A 24,749-nucleotide genomic window follows, 5' to 3' on the forward strand; every position below is an offset into this window, starting at 1 on the left:
GTATGTATGTGTACACATATAGTATGTTTACGTAATAAAATCATCACCCATTAGGCAGGTATAATTCAAATTCTGCCGGTGAACAAAGAATGCTAACCTATGCTAGAGATTTACACCTATCATCTACCTGTGACTATGCTTCACCTCTCCTAGCACAAACATTTAATATTTTCACACCTTAAAATCACTTTAACTATTTCTTTCCATTTCATATTTTAGCACAAGTTGTTCTGAACACTTCAAGTAGCAGGCAGCAAAACTTGACCTCTACAAAAATATAAATGCTCTTCTCTTAGACATATTACAAAGATGAAAGACTTTGTACTTGGAAAAACTAAGTCACAAATTCAAATTTTGCCAAGAAACAAGATGGTAGAATCAGGATTTCAGGCACCATTAAGGAAAATTTTCCTAAAATAGGTCTCTTAATGCATATACATATATTTTCCCACCTTTCAGTCCCCCCAAATAAGCAAATAATTACTTTAACAATAAGCTTGCTAAATACAATGACCCAAAGTGGACCATGTGGGACACAAAGCACAGTGAGAGACGCACGGAGGGACAGCTGGGACCTCGTACCGTGGATGTCTGCATCAGGTAGTCGTGGTCGTCCCGGTCATCTGCGAGGACGTCTTCGGTGAGTCTCGCCGAGTGGCTTGTGCTGTAATCTGGCTTTGTCTTCCTGAGCAGGAATCTGGAAGTACCACAGGACTGCGGATCAGCAACACTGAAAGTTCTGCCTGCCTCCAACATGAACACTCTACCAGTTTGGTGGCGTGACTCTCAGCCAGGGTGACTTCCCTGCCCAGAGGACTCTCGCACTGTCTGGGGCTATGTCTGGCTGTCATAGGAAGGGACCATGGCCAAGTGTGTGCCACTGGTGCCCAGTGGGTGCAGGCCAGGGACACCGCTAAACATCTTTGAATGCACAGGGCAGACTCTCCCAACAAAGAGCTCTCCAACGCAGAGCACGCTGAGCTTGCGAAATGCAGATTTAGTGCAAGAAATATGACAAAACAAGCTGCCCTCTTGTCCATAAAAATACTATTTAGAGAGAATACTCTTTCAGTTTCAACAAGAATGTAAATAAAGACATCTTAAAAACTGACTCTTATGGACAAAACCAAGGCGGAGGGTGGAAGCAGGGGAGGGAGGTGGGTTTGGCTGGAGTGGGGTAGAGAGGTGGGGAGAAAATGCAGACAACTGTAATTGAACAACAATAAAATAATTTAAAACTTGAAAAAAAACCTGACTCTTGGTAGAAAATTCTTGCCAACCACATATCTGATAGATGATAAATACCCAGTATATATAAAGAACTCTTAGAGCTCAACAACAAAAAGCAAAAATGTCAATCCAAAAATGGACAAAGCATTTCAAAAAAACATTCTCCAAAGATGATCTATGAATGGCCAAAAAGAATATGAAAAGATGTTCACTATCACTAATTATCAGGGAAATACAAATCAGAACCATAACGAGATATCACTTCACACCCTTAGGACAGCTACTACGAAAAAATAAAATAAAAAGCAACAAGAGTTGACAAGGATGTGAAGAAATCTGAACCCTTGTACGGTGGTGGCAAGGTTGTGAAGCAGTGTGACAGCCAAGGTTCCTTACCAACTGAAAAACAGAACTACCAGCAGCCCCACTTCTGGGCACCTTCCCAAAACAACTGAAGTCGGGTCTTGCTGGTAACAGCCTTACGTGTAATAGCCAGGAGGTGGGATCAAGTCAAACCTCCATCCGTGAGTGAACGGAGGAGTGGATAAACAAAATGCGGCTGTATACACGATGGAATGTTACTCAGCCTTAAAAAAGGAAGAAGTTCTGACACGTGCTACAGCACGGGTGACCCTCGAGGACATGGCGCTGAAGGAGACAAGCCAGTCACAAAGACAAAAACTGTGCGAGCCCACTTAAAAGAGGTACCAGCGCAGCTGGGGTCACAGACACAGACAGCACATCGGCAGTCACGAGCGCCTGTGCGGAGGTAGAAAGAGAAGTTGTTTACAGGTAGAGGGTTTCAGTTTTGCAAGATGAAAACCTCGTGAAGTGTGTTTCACAACGAAGTGAACGTACTTAACACTACCATTCACTTAACTGAGCTATACACTAAAATTTTTAAGTCCACTTGAAAGTAGTAAAATTTTCTTGTGTGTTTTTTGTACCATAACGTTCATAACAATGCAGAAAAATGTAATTTGGGATAAACTGTGCATGTGGAACAAATCAGATGACAAGCAGGTGGCTTCGCTGTCATCAGCACAACCCTTTGTGCATGAAGAAGGGCGAAGAGAAGGAAAAAGCCGACATGGGAAAGCCCTGACCTCTGCCGGCACCCACCCCACGTGACAAGCACAGGCTGGAAACCACTTTGCATAGATCAGCGACCTTTGTTTCAGACGCGAGGGCTTCTCCTGCGTGTAATCTTTGTGGTTATTAAACTCTGGTTTTGGAGTGTCCTTGTCTTTGTCAGCTCTATCGGGCACCAGGTGGCCATGTGCTGTCTTCATCAGAACCTCAAAGTCGGAGTCTACATCATAATCCTCTAAATCGTTCTTGGGCCCAAAGAGGCCGGCCCCCGGCAGCGCCCCAGCCGCTGGCCTGGAGAAGACCTCCGCGCACTCGATGGGCATGCTCAGGCGGTAGAACATGATGTCAGTGCTGCTGTTCTGGGCACCGAATGACTTCTGCGTGACCTTTAAACACGGGGAGCTGTCCACGGTGCCATCGATCCTGGTCACCTAGCAAGAAAGGAAGTAATGGTTCAATTCTAATCAGCACTGCTGGCTCGGTGGTTCTTAAGACTCTGTACAGCACATCCTCAGTGCCCCAAACACGGCCACACGGGGCGGGTTCCGTCAGTGAGGTAACTGTGCACAGCGAGCACCATGTCACAGGCACACTCGCAGTTCTGCTTCCCGCTCAGAAGTCAGCTTGGGAAACCCACGTTGTAACTGTGCACCCGCAGACAGAGCCTGACCTTGCCTACACACACGGAGAATTAGTAAGTATGCATCGGTCTCATCAACTACTCATGGAGTATTTAAAATCAAGGCCGATGACCCTGCTCTTAGATTCCACGATTATGTAACACCTTGGGGCTACCATTTTAAGTGACGATAATTGTCCAACACAAAATCCCATGGGTAAAGACACGCCACCCCTGGTTTTGGCGATGGTCTGATATTGAAGAGAAAGCAAACCTCGATGTGTTCATGGTTTGACGGGACCTGGAGAAACTGAGGAAGTCGCTTGCTTAGCCACATGGTGATGTCCCTGTTCGTGTTAACGGCGAACGGTTCATAGCCCTCCTGTAAGCCGCAGATGGTGAAGTACTTCAAGGTGCTCACGTCCTTGCCAAAGTTCATCCTTCCCACCTGAGCCACCCCAAGGCTGCACACAGGTATGAATCCTGGAAGAAAGGAGAATCCGAATCTTTAGTATGTGACCCTGTTAGTACAGAATGACCACAAGTATTGCTGCAGAATTCTTATCGTGTGAGAGATGTGTCTGCAGTGAAGACAACAGTGGAATAAAGAGAGGACCAACACTAAGTATTAGTCGTAAGGCCAGAAGAGCAGCATTTGATCTTAGCATCATAAGTTACTAACTGTGACCCTTCGATAAGCTCCTCTTCACCTTGTTAAAGGAGATAAATGCTAAGCGGCCTCCACAGTCCTCCAGGACCCCAGGGGGCACCATCACAGAAGGAGCCCCTATCCCACAGTCCCCAGCTCTGGAGTGCACAGCTCCATTGAGGAGGGAAAGTGGGAAAAGTAAGAGCCAAAGTGCGCTGCTCTTCCATCTGGCTAGTAGCCTGAACTGCAGAAACCCACAACACAGCCTGAGCTACAGAGTCCTTTACATGTAACTCAAAGGAAAAAGGATTGAAGGAAACATTTGAAAGGTTTTCATCTACTGATAGCTGCTTTTCCTTTAGAATCTGCCCTTTATTAAAATGTATTTATTTTTTATTTCTTGATTTCAGAGAGAGGGGAAGGGGCACAGGGGAGAGAGAGAGAAAAACATTCACTGGTTGTTCCACTCATTTTCATTGGTTGCTTCTTGGATGTGCCCTGATGGGGGATGGAACCCGCAACGTTGGTATGTAGGGATGACGCTCTAGCCAACTGAGCTACGTGGCCTGGGCTGAGAATTCTGCCCTTTTTTGCCTGGGCCATACTAGATCTAAGCATGGAAAAATATAAACATAAACAATTATTTTGACATAGTTGTTAAAATCAACTGACACTAATCCCTCTGTCCCTTTTCCTCCCACGTCACATCACTGCAGCTTACACAGGACAATGCAGTCTCACCTCAACAATCATGACATGAAATCACAGAGTAAGTTAAAGGAAACAAGACACCAAATCAAAAGCAATAGCAGATGAGCAAGTAATTATTTCATAAGCTACTCTAATGTGGGCAGGGTTAGTAAATCTTCCCACTGTTGAATAAAAGGGGGAACTACCAATTCTGTTCAGTGCTTCCTTGGGTTCTTTTGAATCAATTACCTTTGGCAAAAGAATGAGATGGGTTTTTTTGGTGGAGCGTGTTTATGGACTCTTAATTTCTTTCTAAATATTTTATACAAAAGTTCAAGTACTCAGCACAATAAATAAGGTCGGTATTGGATTGCAGATTACAAACCTGAGAACCTAACTGACAGATCAAAAAGCAGTGGCTCCTAAGAAGAAGCTGACAATGTTCTACCATCGTGATTCCTACTCCTTCCCTTGCTGCAATTAGTGGCAATAAAAGCAATGTATAACCTTCAAAATAGCGCAAGACGGTAGAAATTACATCCAGTAATTCATAATGACTTCACCCATTTTGTCCTCATCAGACAGGATGGAAATAAACGGCAGCACAGCACTGTTACCAACCAGGACCCAGGACGCACCCAGTCTTGCTTGAAGAAGTGTGAATGATGAGTTTGTAGTTAAACTGCTAAAAACCACAGCTGTGTCTGCGGCTGTGATAGCTCCTGAACAGGTAACCAAAGAAAGTTGCTTTAAATAATCGTCCCCCAAGGAGTCAGAGAGAAGGACTGGGTAAATATAGTATGTGGGTGTGTGTGTATGTTACACACAGGATTTTTTCCCTCCGTCTCACCACACAGTTCTTTTGGTTGCTTTAATAGCCATATATAATGGAGCTGTCTGTCTTTTCAGCAATAAAAGGGAATCGGGAACATGATAAAGAATGCGTGGTGCAGGCATAGACACAAGCTGGGAGTAAGAACCATTTGAAGGTAGAGCAACTATAAAACTTCCTTAGTACCTGAGCAATCACAGTATATTCCTGTGCTAAGAAATCTGTGGGCCTCAAGTAGTGGATTTGCAAACTTGTCCCTGGGAACCTGCATGTCACAGGGCTGTCTCCGGTTGATGGGCAAGTTAGGGTGCTCCATGCAGGCCTCCCGAGGGAGTGACACCCAGGCAAGTTCCACCACGTTTCTTATCGTTTAGGGAGCCATGAGAAGTTACTGAGGGGGAAAGGGAAACCCCCACACACACAAGCACCTGAAAGTCATAGGTATGTATCAACTCCTCCCATGGCAGAATATTCGGTATCAGGACTGACCCCTACAAAGTTCATAGCTATGGTCATGGCCCCATAAAACTCAGAACCTGCCTCCCAGGCTGAAAGGCTACTTTCCTAACATATCCCGAGAGAGCCCAGCCACACAGACCACACGGCTCCCAGACAGTTGGCCAGCACGCTCCTGGAACTCTGCAGCAAACCTTTCCACACAAGTGCCCGGTCACTCTTCAAAGTCTAGTCATTATTTCACTTTAACTTCAAGTCAAACAGCAAAGCTGTGCAGGTGACTGCCACCAGACTCACTGCAGAGACCCGGGGGTCCCTGCCTCCGAGACTGGTCTCCCAGACACTCTGCAGCAGTAACTATGCTGTGCGCTCACAGAGTACGGGTAGGCGTTCAGCCCTGCATCGCTCTAATGCCTTCGTGGGAACCAATGTGCTGTAAGTTAAGCAAACAACTCACAAGGGCATTTCAAGATTTTAACTCCCTAAGAAGGAAAGCACATGGTGTGCAAACATTTTAAGTAACCACCAATTAAAAAGATAAAATCTCAGGCCATACTCATAATATTGGCCAGTGGAGAGAGAGGTAAACACAGAAAAAGTCTCTCTCCAGCCTCCCCCCACACATTACTGCTCCAAATGCAATGCACCAGCAGGTGAGGGTTACCTGCCAGTTTCATCACCCAGGGGTACAGGCGTACCAAATAGAAATTGAGTTATGAAAATGCAAAGTTCCTATTAATTTTAACCAGCCAAAATAATGGTCATACCCACTCAGAAGCATCCTGAATGAATGAATATAAAATTTAATGCAAACAATGAGCTGGCTAAGTTTTGAAGATCAGTGAGAAATTTATTGAATATTAGAAGTACTGAATTGAGGTGTATCTTAAAATCCAAGACTGTATATATTCAAAGAATAGAATCCAAAAGCCATTCTGAAAAAAATGTTTTAGCTCATTTTGAAATGGTATTTATATAGTATTTTCTTAAGTGATCTTGTGTCTATGCTCTAAAGCAGCAATTTTCAACCTTTGTCATCTCATGGCACACACAAACTACTAAAATTTTGTGGCACACCAAAAAAATTTTTTTTGCCCCATCTGATCCAAAAAAATAGGTACAATTTTGATTAATTCACACTGGACAGCTATTGTTGTATTGGCTATTGCCATTTTTTCACTTGACAATCGAAGGGAAAAGAGGTCAGCGCCCCTGACTAAACAGTCAGGTGTTGCACGCTGTAAAAATCCTTGCTGCACACTGGTTGAAAATCGCTGCTCTAAAGCAACAGCGAGGGACAGAACTCCGGGGAGGCTGTAAGTGTGCTATACCTGTGCAGTCCAGTAGGGGCACCACTAGCCACAGCTCCTCACTGAGCCCTTAAAATGCAGCAAACGCCATTCAGAAACTCAACTTTTAACTTCATTCCATCTAAATGAATGTAAATTAAAATAACCTCCTGTGGCCAGGGGCCACCTGTCTGGAAGCATTTGCTTCACAAAGGGCCTTCCCCTCCACAGCCCTGCTCCAGGCCATGGCCCACCACAGCACCACTGTCTGCTCCCTGCACTGTGCTCCCATCCCACTTTCTGCACTTTCAGAACTTCTCCACTGACCAGCAATGATGCAAGTGTGGACGCCCCTGGTCCACCGTGACCTGCATAAAGACAGGACAATGTTTTCATGTTCCTGGGCCCTCTGTATGTCCTCCTTGGAGAAGTGTCTGTTCAAGTTCTTTGCCCATTTTTTTAATTGGGTTGTTTGTCTTCCTGGAGTGGAGTCATGTGAGTTCTTTATATATTCGGAAGATCAGATGCTTCTCTGAGGCATCATTGGCAAATATGTTTTCCCATACTGTTGGTTCTCTTTTCATTTTAATGCTGTTTTCTTTAGCCATGCAGAAGCTTTTTATTTTGATGAGGTCCCATTTATTTATTCTTTCCTTTATGTCCCTTGCTTTAGGGGACATATCAGTGAGGATGTTACTGCATAGAATGCCTGAGATTTTCCTGCCAACGTTTCCCCTACCCTTTGCGACAGCAAGGATGGAACTGGAGAGCATTATGCTAAGTGAAATAAGCCAGGCAGTGAGGGACAAATACCGTATGATTTCACCTTTAACTGGAAACTAATCAACAAAAGAAAAAAGCAAACAAAATATAACCAGAGACATTGAAGTTAAGAACAATCTAATAATAGCCAGAGGGGAGGGGAAGGGGACAGTTAGAAAGGTTTTCAGGAACTACTATAAAGGACACATGGACAAAACCAAGGGGGAGGGTGGAAGCAGGGGAGGGAGGTGGGTTTGGCTGGGGTGGGGAGAAAATGCAGACAATTGTAATTGAACAACAATAAAATAATTTAAAAATAATAATACATTTTTTAAAAAGACAGTACAATGATTTCTTCACCTTTGTCATCTCAGCATCCAGCAATGGGCCTGAACAAGGAGGTTCTCCTTACCTTCTAACGAAATGAAGGAACAGAAAGAATCCAGACGTACCTCAGAGGGAAGTTCGAAATAAAAATTTGACATTTGTGGAAAATGATGCTTTTGCCTGCCATTTACTTTCTTATTCCCATTCAGAAAAGCCGCCTCTGCCTCAATGAAACCCAGCTAAGCAGTGCAGATACGGCGTCCGCTAGAGTGACTGCAAGGGTGTCTGACCAAATAGGCCAGGTGGGCACCGTGGGCCTCTGGCAGCAGCCCCTCAACCCTCCCCTTGAACGCACGTAGCGGCCACGTGGCATCCGAGCAAAGCGCCTCACTGTGGCGCGCAGGACCCACCACACTTACCGTCACCCACGTCAAAGTCCTTGAAGGCCAGTTCGGAGCCTGAGTCGTCCAGCAGGATCTCGCCGTTCAGCGTGAACATCATGGTGTGCTCCGTCATGTCGACCATACAGCCCACGACGTCGCCAGCTTGCCAAGATCGCCCATAGTGCTCATTGCCCTGGTGCCACCGCTGGGCCTGGGAAAGAAGAGTCGCCGGTCACCCAGAAAGCCAGGGGAACAGTCCCCGCCCACCTCCCCCGCAGGACTCCCGGCAGCCCCTCCTCCTGTTACCCAGGGCGACGGGAGGGAGCCCGCCCGCACAAGTCCACTGCCAGGCCCTAGAGACCGCGTGTCTGGGGATTCTAAGTCCCTAATGGCAGCACTCTACGCGCTGACTCGGGAAAAACCCAAACGCCTTTTCCTCATTTTGAGAGTCTGTCATTTCAAAATTTGGTCCACATACTTTCTATTAAAAGAAAAACTCCATAGCTTTAAAAATTTATCTCCCTACAATGAATGCTTCCCAGGACATGGTTGGCTTTTCTCTACTCCCCCAAATACAAAGAATTATGAGAGGAGAATCCAGCTGAGAATTTATCAATGACATTCGAATTTTCATCCATTTCAAAATAAAATTGCATTCCTTGGAACCAATGGCACTGATACTTAACAAAATAGAAATCCAGAAGCATTTCAATATACACCGTGGGGCAAAAATGGGTTTACACTTGCGAGAATGCAAAACAGTTTATTCTTGTTATTATTATTTATTATTGTATTATTTTCCATATGAACTGTAAACCTACTTTTTCCCGAGCCTGTATGATAAAACAAAAGGTTCAAATCAAACCTAAGAATGTTCTTAATATGTTTGCTGAAATAAAAGCTAAAGACTGAATATATATATATCAATAGTTTGATAAACAGGTGAAATCTCATATTATAAATATACTTAAAACGTAGCTTGATAAATATAATGTATTCTACTGATCTATAGGTACAAAATTAATTATATTAATTAATTTTCCAGTAAAGTCTTTTAACTTTCCCCTAAGCATAAACTTCAATGTGAGCTAACACATAATGCAATATAGTCACCAATGCAAAACAATGTGATTCCTCTCCAGTATCATACACAGTAGTTTTTAGAAAACTTATTTAACTAAATTAGATATCAAAAGGTATTAAATTTTCCCACCTGAAATAAAAAACAGGACTCAGGAAACATGACATTTCCGAACAAAGTGGGCAGGTGCTTTAGAAGACTCCATACTGATGAGTGCCTAAACACCCAAAGTCAGATCTGTCTGGGGGTCCAACCTTTGGCATCCCTGGGCCACACATCAAACACACAAAACTAACAAAAACTGGTGAACAACAAAAAAGGTTTTAAGTAAATTTACGATTTTGTGTTGGGCCGCAATCGCTGCCACCTGGACCACATGTGGTCCACAGCCCGCAGGTTGGACACCCCCGTGCTACACGATTGCTTATTTATTCTAACTTCCTTTGTTCCATTAGACTTCCGCCTCATATGAAAAGGAATACAATCCACTGAAGAAAAATCAGAGAATAAAAATAAAAGAATAAAGTATCTACCTTTATCAACCAAAAAATGACTATTCTATTGTGTCTATGTTCATATATATACATTTTTAATGTTTAAATAATTTAAACATATAAAAGTATTTAAACATTTATGATATATAAATAAGTGATAGAATAAGCACCTGACCAGCTTCCCCACAGCTTAAGAAATGAAAATTACTAACAATGTTGAAAATCAAAACTTTTTATGATTGCAAACCGCACTGCCTTAGGTATTCTTACGGTTATTAAGTGTGTCTACCTATCATGACTCACTGCTTTGAGGGCACACCTCCTCCGGGGAACTGCTGTGTCACAATGTATGCATCTTCAATTAGCATATGTATTTATAACACTTTTGACAGACATGGGTAATTCGTCTCTTTGTTAATGACTTGACTTTATTTGTGGGATGGAGAAAAATGTTTTGAAGCTACAAGGGCAAAAACTTCCCAGGAACTAGTTCCAAATTCCTGCTCTGGGAAGCGCTGAAGTCGCTGTCCCAGCACGGGAATCCCGGGTAAGCCCGGGCTCTAAGGGAGGGGGCCGCCACCAGGGGCCAGGCTGGCGCTGGCTGCTCACCTTGAAGCCATCAAAAGCGAAGGCATGCTCATCGGCGCCCAGCTCCTGATCGGGCTGACAGCCTGGCCTGCTCCAGCCGACCCGCATGTCTCCGGCCGTGACCGCCTCGAACTCGAAGTACCACCTCCCAGCCTTCACAGCGTAAGTTTTCTCCGCACGGAAGATCCGGAACCGCTCCCCGGTGCCGCTACACACTTCAGCCCGGGCTGCTGCGGGGAAGGGGGCTCAGCTCATCATCACGTGAGCGGGGAGGGCGGCCGCACCCGCATTTGGGACTCACACCTGCGGCCACGGGCTATCAACACTCTTACTCCCATCGTGCCTGACCCTGTGCAGACGGGCTGACCTGGAGGGCCCGCCACTGCCAGGGCCAGCGCTGCCGCGGTGTGCAGAGCACAGGACTTCTGCTGGGGGCGCTGAGCTGGCAGTGAGCTGCCCTTTCAGCGGGGAACTCTCTTTCTGCACGAAACACCTACCAGCCGCAGGACAGTTGGGTGGAGGAAGATAAGATGCACATGAGGCATGGACGGACAGCAAGACAGACTGACCCACTCCACACAAGAAATGAACCACCACGTATGGACGGGAGAGAAGAGGGAAGACCCAGCCAGGCAATGAGGGGGAGGGAGAAAGCTACAAACAGCAGAGCAGGGTGACCACCCATAAACTCCCACTCCCCACATCTTCACTACGATGTGCTGCACACACAAACGTGTTTCAGGAATTCGGGGGAAAAGTAGAAGGGTCACGTCTAACGTCAGAATCAGTGTGTTTGGTGCAAAAGGAAAAACATCTGTGACCCATGTGGATCAACAGTGGACACTGGATTGAGAGTGAGCACACGTGTATTTATTGTGGATGCACGTGGACTGAGTGCATGCACGTGGACTGAAAGTAAATGCATGTGCATTGATTGTGGATGCACATGGACTGGCACACGTGGACTGAGAGTGGACACATGGACTGAGTGCACGCACGTGGACTGAAAGTAAATGCATGTGCATTGATTGTAGATGCACATGGATTGGTGCACGTGGACTGAAAGTGGACACATGGACTGAGAGAGGACACAGGTGGATTGATAGCCTGGAGTGAGAAACCTCAGAGCAAGGAATCTGAAGCCAAGGTGTCAGTGAGAATGGAAGCCCCCAGGAAAAACCAGGGCATGGGGACAGGGCCCACTGAACTGACATCCCCAAGGATGCTGTCAGCTCAGCTAGGGTCCGGGTTAGATACAGAGAAGGAAACTGAAGTGATTTAACCAAAATCACAGAACTAACAAAGGGCAGAATTCGGGAGCTGCCTCGGGCCACAGCCTGTGTTCCTCCCCCTCTGCCTCTGTAGCTGGCACAGAGGGAGAAGGTGCTGGTAAATGTCACTCTCACCTACTCGCCTTTCAAGAGTTGGGAAAGACCTTATAAATAATAAAAGTTTAATAACAGCTTAACCACTAACTGCATGTGATCTAATCAACTACACAAAATCTAGATAAGCTCTAAAGGGCCCCAGTAAATGCACAGCTAGACCATCTTTAACAATTTAAGATTAGAGTGAAGTAAAGAAAATGGACTGAGAGGTCTAGCACATACTAATATAATAGAGCTATATAATGAAACGATCGATTACTGCTTTTTGATGATGTTTGTGGCGATTACAGAGAACACAGCAGAACTGTATCTGCTGATAAACCTTTCAACACCTATACTAAGTTTCTGGACAAGTGGCACATCGTTTTTCCACCTTCTCCCCACAACACACACGTGTGCACACGCACACACCTGACCACCCAGTGTGCTCCAAGCTGCTCCCTCTCAGCAGCAGTGAAAGAGCCTCAAACTCAAAATGCCACCTGCCGCACAGACACCTGGGAACTCCTTTTCAGGAGAGAAGAATGCTTTTGTGTAGTTATCCTTATTCTAATTATGTCAACATTTGCAAGTAAAATTATACACTATATTTTAATATGAACTAATAGAAAAAAACACCCCCTTTTCTAAGTGTGGACCCTCAGGGTTTTAGGATCATCAAGTACTAAAAAACGCACAGATCTGTTTTCCCTTTTCAGGTTCCTGGGGCATCACCTCCACCAACAGGCGCACGAGGCCCAGGTGCTCAGGGGAGGCAGGCAGCTTTCACACAGGCTTATACCTAACACGCCAGAAGGCAAATTCGATCTAAACACGTAACAAGGCCCTTATAAGCCCGCTGCCCATTTCCCTTGGCATGAGGACTTAGCACTACTGCTCTCCTCTGATATGGGAAATGGAAAAGAGGGGTTCCCTGGGAAGTGCGTGGCGACACTAGGCAACAGTGCCGGATGTCTTAGTCCTGGTGGTTTCTCCTCACCGCTCTCGAGACTCAGCCTGCACTTGGAACGGAAGGGTCTCCACAGACTTCCTCAGGCCTCCCTCCACCTCGGTGTGTCTCATGCTCTGTATTTCTCTCCTTGGTTTAGGGGAGGTTACAGACATGGTCTCGGAAGCAACAGTGTAGCATTCTGTTTCTTGATAAAATATTAATCATCAGTGAGAATCTGGATCCACAGAAGTTATAAGAACAGGTCCAGACAATCTGTGACAAATTTCTGTGTCCCCTGTGACACTGAGTGACGGGCCGGCTGAGGGAGGAACAAAACCTGTTCCGAGCCCCGACACAGGCGCCCAGGCACGCAGCTGATGGCAGCACCCGTCACCCAAACATGCACTTCTTAGGCTTCGCTGGATGTTAGACACTCTACATTCATATATGTCTGATAGGCAGTTCTAGGTCATCTGTGTTATGTACATGATTTTTATATTGTTATGATGAATATAATCAAAACTGACACTTTGAAGTCAGCCGATATATTCCTAACGTGTTTTATCAAGGCTGCTGCTGATCACAGGAGAAGAAATTCAAGAACTATGCCTTTAGCAAACCACCTCGAGATTAAGGGTAAGGAATGAATAATACTGTGTTCCCAGGTCCCCCAGGCACTGTACAGAGAGGAATCACAAATGACAGATCAAGTAGCGCCTAGGGATCTACCACACTGGGCTGCAAACCCTACGTTTAAAAGACACTGGCCACTAGAGGGCAGGCGAGATCTAATTATGATTTCATTAAATTATTTTAAATTATAGTAAGCTATGAAGGAAGGGAGGCTGCTCTCTTTAAAATTTCATACATATCTAAAATATTTTAGGTGTATTTAGATAAGTAAAGTTATTGATATTAACCAATCATTCTTTTAACCTCCTTGTATTATTTCTAAGTAATTCCAACTTTGATAAAACCTTATAATGAAGAAAAATTAATTTCTAAAGTAATATTCAGAACAAGACTTCAAAAACAGTACAATTCAAATGCTGAGTTCATATTCAGTCTGGAATATGTAGCATTTTTCTAGTAGAAAATAAATTATAACCTGGATTAATAACATAGGATTAGATTCAATTGCAGAAAAATTTTTATGTTCTTCTTCTTTAATGCCAGCAAAAGCAGTACAGTCAATTATAAAGTAATGTTTTTAATCTTATCCTAGTGATCACCAGACTTATTTTATTTTATTCGATACGATCTCTCACATCTATCCTTTAATTTCCATTTTCATCAGCCTTGTGAAAATGACAATCTCCCCACCCAAGCTTTTCTTCATTTCCACTTGCATGAAGTACCTTTTTCTATCCCGTTACTCTCAGTCTATATGGATATTCCAATCTGGAGTCTCTTTTAGACAGCGTATGTAAAGATCTTGTTTTCTTCATTCAGAGACACCCTGTGTCTGTTTTTTCTTTAGATTTTGCTTATTTATTTTTAGAGGGAGGGGAAGGGAGAGAGAAAGAGAGGGAGAGAATCATCAATGTGTGGTTGCGTCTCGCACAACCCCTTCTGGGGACCTGGCCTGCAACCCAGGCAAGTGCCCTGACTGGGAATTGAACCGGCAAGCCTTTGATTCACAGGCCAGCACTCAACCACTGAGCCACATCAGCCAGGGCCACCCTATGTCTTTTGACAGAATCATTTAATTCATTTACATTTAAAGTATTATTGACATATATATTATATATTGCCATTTTATTCATAATTTTTATTCTTTTGTCCTTCTTCTTAAAATTAAGTCCCTGTAATATTTCTTATAATACTGGTGTGGTGGCGACGACTCTTTTAGACTTATGTCTGGGAAGCTCTTTGTCTGTCCTTCGATTCTAAATAAGAGCCTTGCTGGATAAAGTAGTCTTGCTTTGAGTTCCTTGCTTTTTATCACTTTGAATATTTCATGCCAATCCCTCTGGCCTGTTAAGTTTGTACTAAGAAACCACCTGACAGTCTTACGGGAGCTCCCTTGTAGGTAACCAACAGTCTTTCTCTTGCTGCTTTTAAGATTCTCTCTGTCTTCAACATTTGCTATTTTAATTATGGGACCCTCTGCACTTCCTGGGCTTGTATGTCTATTTCCTTGGCCAAGTTAGGGACACCTTCTGTCACTAACTTGTTGGTATACTTGAAGCTATCCTAGAGGCCACTTAAACTATCCTCATTTTTTTGTTGTTTTTTTCTTTTTGATCTTCTGACTGGGTGTTTTCTGCTACCTTATCTTCTAAATCACTGATTTGATGCTCTGCTTCAGCTACTCTACTACTGATTTCTTCTAGCACATTCTTCATTTCCGTTATTATATTCTTCATTTCTGACTGGTCCTTCTTACATTTTCTACCTCCATTTTTGTTTCCTTTCTCTATGTTAAAATTCTCATAGAATTCATCTACTCTTCTCCTAAGTTCATTGAGCATCCTTATAACCAGTGTTTTGAACTCTGCACCTAGTAGGTTTCTTGTCTCCATTTTTTTTAGATCTTTTTTGGAGTTCTGTTCTGTTCCTTTGTTTAGGACATGTTTCTTTGCTTCCTCATTTTGGCAGCCTCCCTGTGTGTGTTTCTATGTATTAGGTAGAGCTGCTGTATCTTTTTGTCTTGGTGGAGTGGTCTTATGTAGTAGTGTCCCGTGGAGCCCAGTGGCACGGCCTTGCTGGTCACCTGTGCTGGGTGCCCCGGCTGCACCTCCCCTGTGGGCTGTGTGCATCCTCCTGCTGTAGTTGACCCTTGATTACTGTGGGTGTGTCAATGGGAAGGACTTACCCCCAGGCCAATCGGCTGGAGGACTGGCCCCTGGAGCAGGGGCACGTCAGCTGGTCCCCCAGAGCAGAACTCACTTCATCACTTCAGCACGGCTCAGGTACCTGCTGAGTCTGCCCCTTCAGTGTGTCAGTCATGGGGGTGGTTGGGTGGTGCTTCAGCATGGTCAGAGGCTATCCACCAGGTGTGCTGTCTCTGGGGCCTCCCAGGCGGTGCAGGCCTGTTCAGGTGCTGCTTGTGCCCTGCCTGGGACCACCCAGCATGAGCTACAAAGTGGTCTGCAGGTGGCTGCCACTTGTCCTGGGCTTGGAGGTGCCCAGGAGAGCCCTAACTGCAAATCAAGTCTGCCTTTCGCCAGTGCTGGGCTTGGGGCTGCTTAGTAAGAGGTTCTGGGCACACCAAGGCAAGACGCTGCTTGTCTGGGGTTTGTGAATGTTTGAGAGATCTTAGGAAAGTCTGCAGCATGAGCCAAGACAGGCCGTTTGTATAGAAAAGCCCCTGGAAGAAGGTGGGTGGGCCTGCAAACTGGGTGGTGCGAGGTCTCGGGATCACCAGGGTGGGTGAGCAGTGTTAGCTAAGCTGATGGAGATTCCAATACAGTGCTATAAGGAAACATACAGTCTTTGCCAATTTTAAAATTTGAGTATTAATACTGTGAAGATCATAAACAAAACCCTCATTTAAACCGGAGTTGGGAAGGCCTGCAAAAGGTTCACTCATGCCCTTCCACTCACCACCCCAAAGAGGAAGAAGTACTACCATCGCCTACGGGAGAACATTCTTCCACTCTACTACTCCAGCAGGAAACAGGAGGATCTTCTCCTCACCTGACAACCACTGCCCTGAGTGGAAAAGCCACTGCCCTGAGAACTTCCCAGTTTCCTCCAATGGTCTCTCTGTTTACAACCTCCGAGTGCCCCCCCTTCTCTACAAAAGAACATTCCTCTCCCTTGTTCTTTGGCTTTGTGGGTGGTTCACCATTAGACCACATGCTGCAATTCTCCGTTGTTCCCAAAGAGACCCTGGGAAATACCTGGTCTATTTGTTAAGGTCAACAATGCCAATTTACACTGCAGGAACAAAAGATTAACAAGTTGATCGCTTTGAATCATATTCTTAAAAGGTATTATTAAAAGGAAATGTGTTCTTCATAAACCCTTTAAAAGTCCATTTATTCAACACATATTTATTGACTGCCTATTCTAATGTGTTCTCCTTAAAGCAAACTATTGCACTCATTAATGTCACCTACACGAATGAGTATAAATAATGAAGGGTTAGAAAACACTAGTTCCCACTACAGTTTACTCCCACACACAACTGAAACCAGCTCTTCTGAAGGACAACTGGTGGACTCAGGTGGGGGCAAGGTCGGAATTAGTTCGAGGTGCACCTTAGACTCTCCCCTGCAGCACTACTGTGGGCCTGAGCCACTCTGCTGAGAGACAGGTCCAATCCTTCAGGAAAAAAGGGCCCTAGCCTGCGCGCCGCACACAGATTCCATCCTAAAGGACCCTGTCTGGTCCGCCCCCCTTAGTCATCTATCTGGCTTTAGAAAACCCCTCGCAGTTTCGTGAGCAGGGGCACACAGTGGCCCTGACGCACCGTGGTCCTGGTCCGGCGCCTCCAGGCTGTAGCCGTACCCCAGCAGCGTGCGCACAGCCTCCCGGAGGCTGTCCTTGTTGGACTTCTTGGTTCTGTCATCAAGAAGCGTGTAGGGGACAAGGCGAGGGTTTCTTCTGTTCTTTACATCCTGCAGGAAGAAGAAGGGTGCTGTCATCGAGGTAACACCAACAACATTCAGAAATGAGGCAGTAAATACAACAAAATTAAAATCAATAAAAAATACATCTTCAGATGAGGATTAAAAAATACTACAAAATATACAGCGCCTGAAGGTAAAGCCTGCCCCTTCCCCCTTCCCTTTGCCTTCTCAGGCTGTAGAAGTCACCAAAACAGTCAACACAGAAGATTTCATCGAATGAGTGACTGACTGCATCAGTTTAAAGCAAGACCACTCCACAAGAACAAAAGCGAAAAGCGGTCACAGCAATAACAAAAGCCAACCTGAAGGGTCTCTTTAACCATCTGCAAATGCCATGGACACAGGCAATGAGCTAACAGAGAGAACACACACTTTCCCTGCTCCACGGATGGACAAGCCTTGGTTTCCAGAAGAGCCAAATTAGTGCCGGTCAAAGTGGCTTGGGCTCAACAGACTACATAAGGCTCCTGTCCTTCTTAAGAGAAAACACACTATGTTACAGAAGGTCATTCTATGACTTCAACTATCTTTGAAAATATGCACTAAGTTTACCCCATCGATCAGTGAAACCAGGTGATTCCAGAAGTACAGACTTGACTACAGAACTGTTACAAAAGAGGCTCCCAGTTCCACTGTGGTCACCATGGTGCTAACAAGGACGGCAAACAGACCGTTGTACTGTCCGGGCAAAGGATGCTTATTTCGGAGTGAGCACGAAGCCTGAGTCATGGGAGGTGCAGAGGCACCACGGACTGCAGGTCCTCAGGGCCCTGGCACTGCAGACATACCTTCTTTCCACTCACTCACTGAGACTCTCTGGGCAGCATCCACCAACCTTCCCAAACTCCCAGAAGCACACGCAGTTCCAATTTACCTGGGCACAGAGGGGAACGGGAAGGCCGGGGGTGTTGGCAAACCTTCCCAACAAGACAAGTTCTGCAGCAGAGAGGGTTTGTCCCGGTTGGCAGGATCGAGGAGAGCTGCTCCTACTCTGCAAAGCTGAGTATTTCACTGTGAAATCCAGAAACCTCTGGTTTGACCAAGTTTAACAAACACTCATTTGGCGGCAAAGCATGATCTGAATGGATGCAAGGCTGCTTTCATTGCTCTTGGCACTGTCCTGCCTGCGGTGGCAACCAGGTGAGCACCTGGCCTGCAGACCTGCCAACCTGCCGCAGAAGATGCGAGATGCCTCATGCCACAACTTGGAAGGCCAGGTGCGCCAGGTTCTAAAAGTCGCCTCTCCCCGGGACTACGACTAGGGAATGGTGGACCTCTTCTACTGTTATTTTACCTCACTCTCTCCAGTTTCAAAAGTTCCTCCAGAAAGACAGTCTCAGCGAGAGAAATGCCCCAAAGCCACACCATGCACCACTGTACTGATGATATTCCCTGCGCACCTCATGCGCAGAGTTGTGGTCATCAGACAAGCCCGGGTCCAGCGCTGAACAGGTGCTTTAAGGTATTTGGACGAGTTTTTACACCATCATTATTTCATCTCTCCTGTCACAGACTATGCTGCTGACCCCTCCGTGCCCCTCAGACCACACCTGCAGTGCCAACCCCCACGCACCTGCTGGATGCCGTAGGTCCAGCCCTGCCGGATCCGATCCCGGGCCCACACGTTGTGAGCGTTTTCTGCCAACTTGTCCACCATCGCTTCCTGAGACGGAGTGAGTTTGATAAAGCTCAGGTCCATCGGGGCAGGCTTGTATCCACTCGTCAGCTGGTAACTGTGGAGCAAAGCAAAACACTCCTGTAATTGGCCTTTCCAGAAGAGTCAAAGCTTAAAAATCACTGTAGTAGCCTTCGCCTTCACCCCGTACTTCCAAGTGTTCCATAAACCACGGTGCAAGCCGCTGGTAACACGCCAGTCAGCAGGCCTGGACCCCTCCGACTTCAGCCAGTAGCTCATTAGGAGGAAAGATCACATCTCCTTTATGGTTTAGTTCTTTCACCAATAAAACAGAAATAAAACAACTCACGTATCTCTCAAAGCTCAGAAGGAATTACACTGTTTGTATTCCTAATAGTCAAGTCTTTTGTATAGTATAAATCAAATTATTGGTGATCAATCAGAACATTTGCTGGATTTCTTAACCGAAGTTCTCAAGTTTCAACTTTTAAATGTTATATTAATGTGATGTTATTTAATAAAGCTGTGTATCCTTTCAGATACTAGCTATTCATTATCCTACAGGAAAACTCTAATGCATTTAAAAATGACTTCCCTACTGTCATTCCTAGGCACGTAGTTGAGGAAGCCCTCAATAAGACAGACTAGGAAGTTCATAATCACCATGAAGGCCTGGGTGTTTTAGGGACTCTTACCAGAAACAATGTCCACACTCTGAGCTACAGAGAAAAGGTAGTAAATGAGTATAAGTTTTAATCTTTTGGAAGAAATATAAAATTGAAAATGTGACATTTTCAACACATCACGCTGGGCAGTAACACTGCCCTGCTCCACACAGACTCACAGCTGTCTCCTCTGAGTTACCCCCAGGTTGGCTCACGGCCCGTGAACCTCCCCCTCCTTCTCTGTCACGCCGCCTTCCCTACCGTCACTGGGCCTCAAGGTCTGGATCTGTGCTGACCCGTTCTCCTAGCTGCCACTGTCCTTACACCAGAGCGTGGCACACAGCAGCTCGTAAGCTACAGTGTTTGGAGGAGGTAACTCTTTTTGCCAAGTTAAGATAAAGATGCACGCCTGCTCATCTCTAAGATTATCCTTTGGCACAAAAAGACGATTCACCAGATGACTATGCTAAGTTAAAAGAAATAAATGGCCTGGGCTCCATTGGCTCCATTCCGTCCAGTCTTAAGCAAGAATCCTGCTGGATCACTTCAGTGACCCCACCCGCCTTGATGTCTGAGCCTCCTGGTCCAGCCCTGGTTTTCTTTGACATAATTCAGTCATGACAGCAAAGTCAAATGACAGTCCCAGAGGATCCAGTGTTCCTTCTCTATCCGGTGAGTGTCCCACACATCTCTAGCACCCAGGCTAACCTCTGGACAAGAAGGGGTTGGTCAGGAGGTGCACCGTCCCGGAGCACGTGGAGGTTTGGGAAGTTAATCGGTCATTCTGAGAAAGCACCTGGTCCGACCCACACTCTAAACTAACATAACCCTGGGGAAGAAAGGACCGCACTCTTTCCCACCTAGCAGACGTACTGGCCAGTGCATGCGCAGGACCTTGTGGCCCTAGAAGCTGCGTGGCCAGTGGCAGTGCCGGCTCCACACACAGCTTCCAGGAGGGAGCCTGAAGCCAGACAGCAGTGGGGAACAAGCTAAGCTACCTCAATATCCACTTAAAAGCCGCCTCAGGCTCCAAAGATGGTACTTCAAAGATGGAGCAGGAATTCTGGGCACTGCCTTTTGTTTTGCTCTAGCTGGGGATGGCTGGGTTTTGTCTGGGTTTTGCAGAGGAAATGAGCTTTGAGACAGGGAGCTCCCCATTCTCCCAGATTGTGCAACATCAAATAAAACCTTCCTTCCTTTCTCACCAGCCTCTGCGTCTAGAGTTTGCCTTTTGGCGGCAGCGGGCAGCCGAACCCCACTTTGGTTCTGTACCATAACAAACACAATTCTATTTCAATTTTATGTTTTGTGGAGGTAACTAGAGCCCTGGGGTCAGTGACAGAGATTATCAGGTGGCTCCTTTGTTTTTATCTCCATAAGATCACTGAATGCCTTTCCAGGCCTGCTCTTTACCATCATGGACCTCAGAAAAGTGGTTCCAGTCCTGAAGTTAAAATAAAGAAAAAACAGTGACAGGAAACCGCTCTTACTTCTTACACATGTACTCATCTAGCACCTAGAACCTCTGTCTGAAGTAGATATTGTTAGGGCCTGGGAGGAGAGGAGGAAGCAAAGGTGTGCAGATGCTGAACAGGCTAGAGGTGGCCCCGACTTCACAGCAGGCACAGCCGATGCTACGGCATTCACAGCCTCTGTCCTCTCACCTCAAATGGGGGTAACACCACTGTGGACAAAAGGGGCCACGTGCAGACACTGACCAGCTCAGGGGAGGCCTGCGCAGCGGCCTTACGAACTCAGAGACTGAAGGCAAACACACAGGGCAGTCTGAAATTAAAGTGTTCTAACTAAAAGCAGTTCATTGCAGGTGGTTGTGCCCTAGGCAGGTATTTGCCCTGACAAAGGTCAGTCTTCACCTTAACTGAGCCTGTCTGTGGTCTGTCTGCATCTAGGATAACGTGCCTTTGCAGTGTCAGGGTAACTTCCCCCTCTCCAGAGGCCCCCAGGCACAAGCACCGCACCAGGGCGGAGACCAGGGGCCCCTCAGCGCCACTGCTGTCGCGTTAGCTGTGGGCCATTACTGTCCCATACCCACCAGTGCACAGTGCACGTCTGCCATTCATCCTCTACCCGCTGGTGCACAGTGTGCATCTGCCATTACTGTCCCCTACCTGCCGGTGCACAGTGCGCATCTGCCATTACTGTCCCCTACCTGCCGGTGCACAGTGCGCATCTGCCATTACTGTCCCCTACCTGCCGGTGCACAGTGCGCATCTGCCATTACTGTCCCCTACCTGCTGGTGCACAGTGCGCATCTGCCACGTCACTGCATGTCCAGCGACTCCGTGTAGCCCCTCTCACCTGCCCCTCTGACTGTCATGCATAAAACAAGGGGCGAAATTGACATTTTTAGGGGCATTTCCCAATCTGTTTAGATTTTGCTTCCCAGCAATTGTCGTCAGTTAATAAACTCATAAAAAGTCTCTCTGGGTTTAAATGTTTCTTACGTGGACAGTACCGACAGCGTAACTATTCCTAAAACACAGGGGCCAGCAGAAGGAAGGCCTGCTTGAGTGTGGTTGGCAGGGTAATAATGTGGGTGTAATCATTTATAGTTTTAATGTGAACACTTCACCTACAATGCCACATGGTGTTGTGTGTGATAGTTACGTTACAGAGTTACATGCTCATGAGTTTGGAACAAAAGATTTTGTAATAAAAAGGGGGCATTATTTGTGCCAGACCCTGTATATTTTCTTCGTAAAACCAAATAAAATTATACTTTTTGGCAGAAAGTGGAAAAACATACCAAATCAATCGGAAATAAGGACATGCGTGTGTCCACCATACACACACTCGGAAAATAAGACACTTTTTGTAACACAGTCCGCACGTTTTCCTGGGCTTCCTCTCCTGTCTGTCCATGACACAGACTCATGAAACCAGACTTGACATTGCTCCTGGCGTAGCACGCAGTCTAAACTCTGCATCCGAACGCACAGCGCGTGTGAGCGAGGCCCCGAGGCCTCCGTCACACGGTGCTCGGGTGCTAGGTAGTACACGGGCTACCGAGTATCATCAGATGCTCAACTTACTTCTTGGGTAGCTTCATCTTTTTCACCTTTTCTTCAGCGTGTTCATCTGATATGCCCACGTGACATCCTAATGCCAACAAAGTCCTGGAAAACAAACCAGAGGTAAGCACAATTGCATCCCCGTGTCCCACCTAACCCAACACAATGGCAGGTGGAAGTAAGAGACATCAGTCTACCCGAAAGCAGAGCACAAGTCTTTGTGTGTGTGTGTGTGTGTGTGTGTTTAAAGAACACTTATTTATTTATAAATTATTTACTTTTGAGTAATGAGTAGGACATGGGAAATTCAAATGGCCCCAAGAGGAAGTTACTGAAAGTCACCCTCCAGTCCCTTCGCTCTGCCCCTCCCCACCGAAAGCACCAACGGCTCCCAGTCCGTCTGCATCCTGCTGGAGTGCGTGCGTGTGCTGAGGGGGGGAGGCGCGTGTGTGCATGTGTGTGCAGGCTGTTTATTTTTCTTTTTGCACAATGGGTACATACAGGAGACAGCTCTCTGCAATCTACTACCTTGACTTTACAAGAAATACTTTTTGAAATACTGTCCTTCCATATAAAACTGGTTTAGTTTTCCACAGCTTGACACACTCTGTTAGCTGGATGTGCCGTAATGCTTTTACTCAGGCCTCTGCTGTCAGCGTCTTGTTGTTGCAAACAATGCTGCCAGGAGCAGCCTCAGGCACTACATGCGAGCCCTGGACCCTCCACCTGCAGGATACACTCCCAGATGCAGCTACTGGACCACAGGGCACACGCACTTCACAGCTCAACCGGCAGTGGCAAAGCCAACAGAAGGAAATGACTTATGTTCCCACCAGCAGTGTATGACATCACCTTTTTCCTATGCTCTTCCCCAAACAGTCACCAAACTGCTTGACCATTGTCAATTAATAGGTTAAAAAGGTACCTCACCATAGTTTTAATTTGTATTTTTCTTAATATTTGTGCATTTGAGCACCTTTCTTATATGCTTAAGAGACATTTGTACTTTCTTTTTCCTGTGAACATATTTTCTGTTCACTTTTCTACTAGGTTTAGTTTTCGTAATTGCTCTTCAAATGTCTGAGATGTAATTGCAAATAGTCTTCTCCATTCTGCTGCTTATCTTTTTATGGTTTTGGGTGGAAACAAGGGCAGCCTAGGCTAGAGTGGTACAATGTGGTAACTCCGTACTCTTAACAAAACTGAAACTCAAACCGGATAAAAGTATTGCTTCATCTGTGATGTAAGCATGTATTAGGACAAATGACCAATTTGAACAAATCCAGTTCCATAGGCCACCAAGGACAAAGAGGAAGGAACATGTGAAATGTTACAGTCTTTCCAAAAATATTTTCTGAATCTTTCTATGTTCACATTTAAAATGACTTTCCTCCCTTTAATTCACACCAGCTCACGCTCTCCTGCAGTGGTGGCAAACTTCAGGAGCGTGGATGGCCACGCCCCCACCGTGGCTCTTCTCCACTGCTCCTCAGACCAACGGCCCCAGGGGCCCTCTGGACGGGAGATGCTGCGCTTGCTGCATCTGGGGAAGGAACAGATTCCCTTCCATTCTACAGTCACAGCACCCAAAACTCCAGCAGCAGAAATGAAACCTTGTGTAATTACTTTAATTCAGTATCTCTTCTCAGTAGCTCTTAAATATGTAACAAAGGACCAATTTTCTTTTAATTTCCAGTCCATCATGATCTGATTCTCTGACAAAATACAATAAAATTGTTAGAGAAAATTAATCTTTCAAAATGAATAGGCCTTCATTTTGAAATACAAGCCTACATTTTTTAAGTTACTAGGTTCAAAAGACATAAAGTTGCTCCCTTAAACCAGTGTAACGGCTTCTAAACACTGGTTTTAACATCTTAGTTGCGTCACCTCAAATCGGTAAGTTTGTGACGGAGCAGGCGTCTGACCCTCAGGTCCCGCAGTGCAGTGAGCATCTGGAGACCGCTCCTCAGCAAGTGCAAACGTAGAGGATGCAGACACAGGACAGCAGGGCCCCGGTCTCCC

General features: G+C 45.8%; 1 protein-coding gene across 7 annotated transcripts in view; it reads right to left on the reverse strand.

The window, feature by feature from the left end:
* The window catches only part of RYR2 (ryanodine receptor 2), a 522,347-nt gene that overhangs the window by 190,339 nt on the left and 307,259 nt on the right, over positions 1 to 24,749 (reverse strand). For 5 of the 7 annotated variants that reach the window (XM_071219600.1, XM_071219599.1, XM_071219598.1 and 2 more), the window contains exons 25-32: positions 22,746 to 22,829; positions 18,965 to 19,124; positions 17,232 to 17,379; positions 10,514 to 10,722; positions 8,366 to 8,540; positions 3,216 to 3,424; positions 2,401 to 2,753; positions 583 to 697 (exon numbers count right to left, since the gene is read on the reverse strand). In XM_071219600.1, coding sequence (XP_071075701.1) covers positions 583 to 697; positions 2,401 to 2,753; positions 3,216 to 3,424; positions 8,366 to 8,540; positions 10,514 to 10,722; positions 17,232 to 17,379; positions 18,965 to 19,124; positions 22,746 to 22,829 — 1,453 coding nt within the window. The remainder of the gene's footprint in view (positions 1 to 582; positions 698 to 2,400; positions 2,754 to 3,215; positions 3,425 to 8,365; positions 8,541 to 10,513; positions 10,723 to 17,231; positions 17,380 to 18,964; positions 19,125 to 22,745; positions 22,830 to 24,749) is intronic. The other 2 variants (XM_071219601.1, XM_071219596.1) reach the window with 1 other exon arrangement.

This window comes from Desmodus rotundus, chromosome 10 (assembly GCF_022682495.2).
Source record: "Desmodus rotundus isolate HL8 chromosome 10, HLdesRot8A.1, whole genome shotgun sequence".
NCBI lineage: Eukaryota > Metazoa > Chordata > Mammalia > Chiroptera > Phyllostomidae > Desmodus > Desmodus rotundus.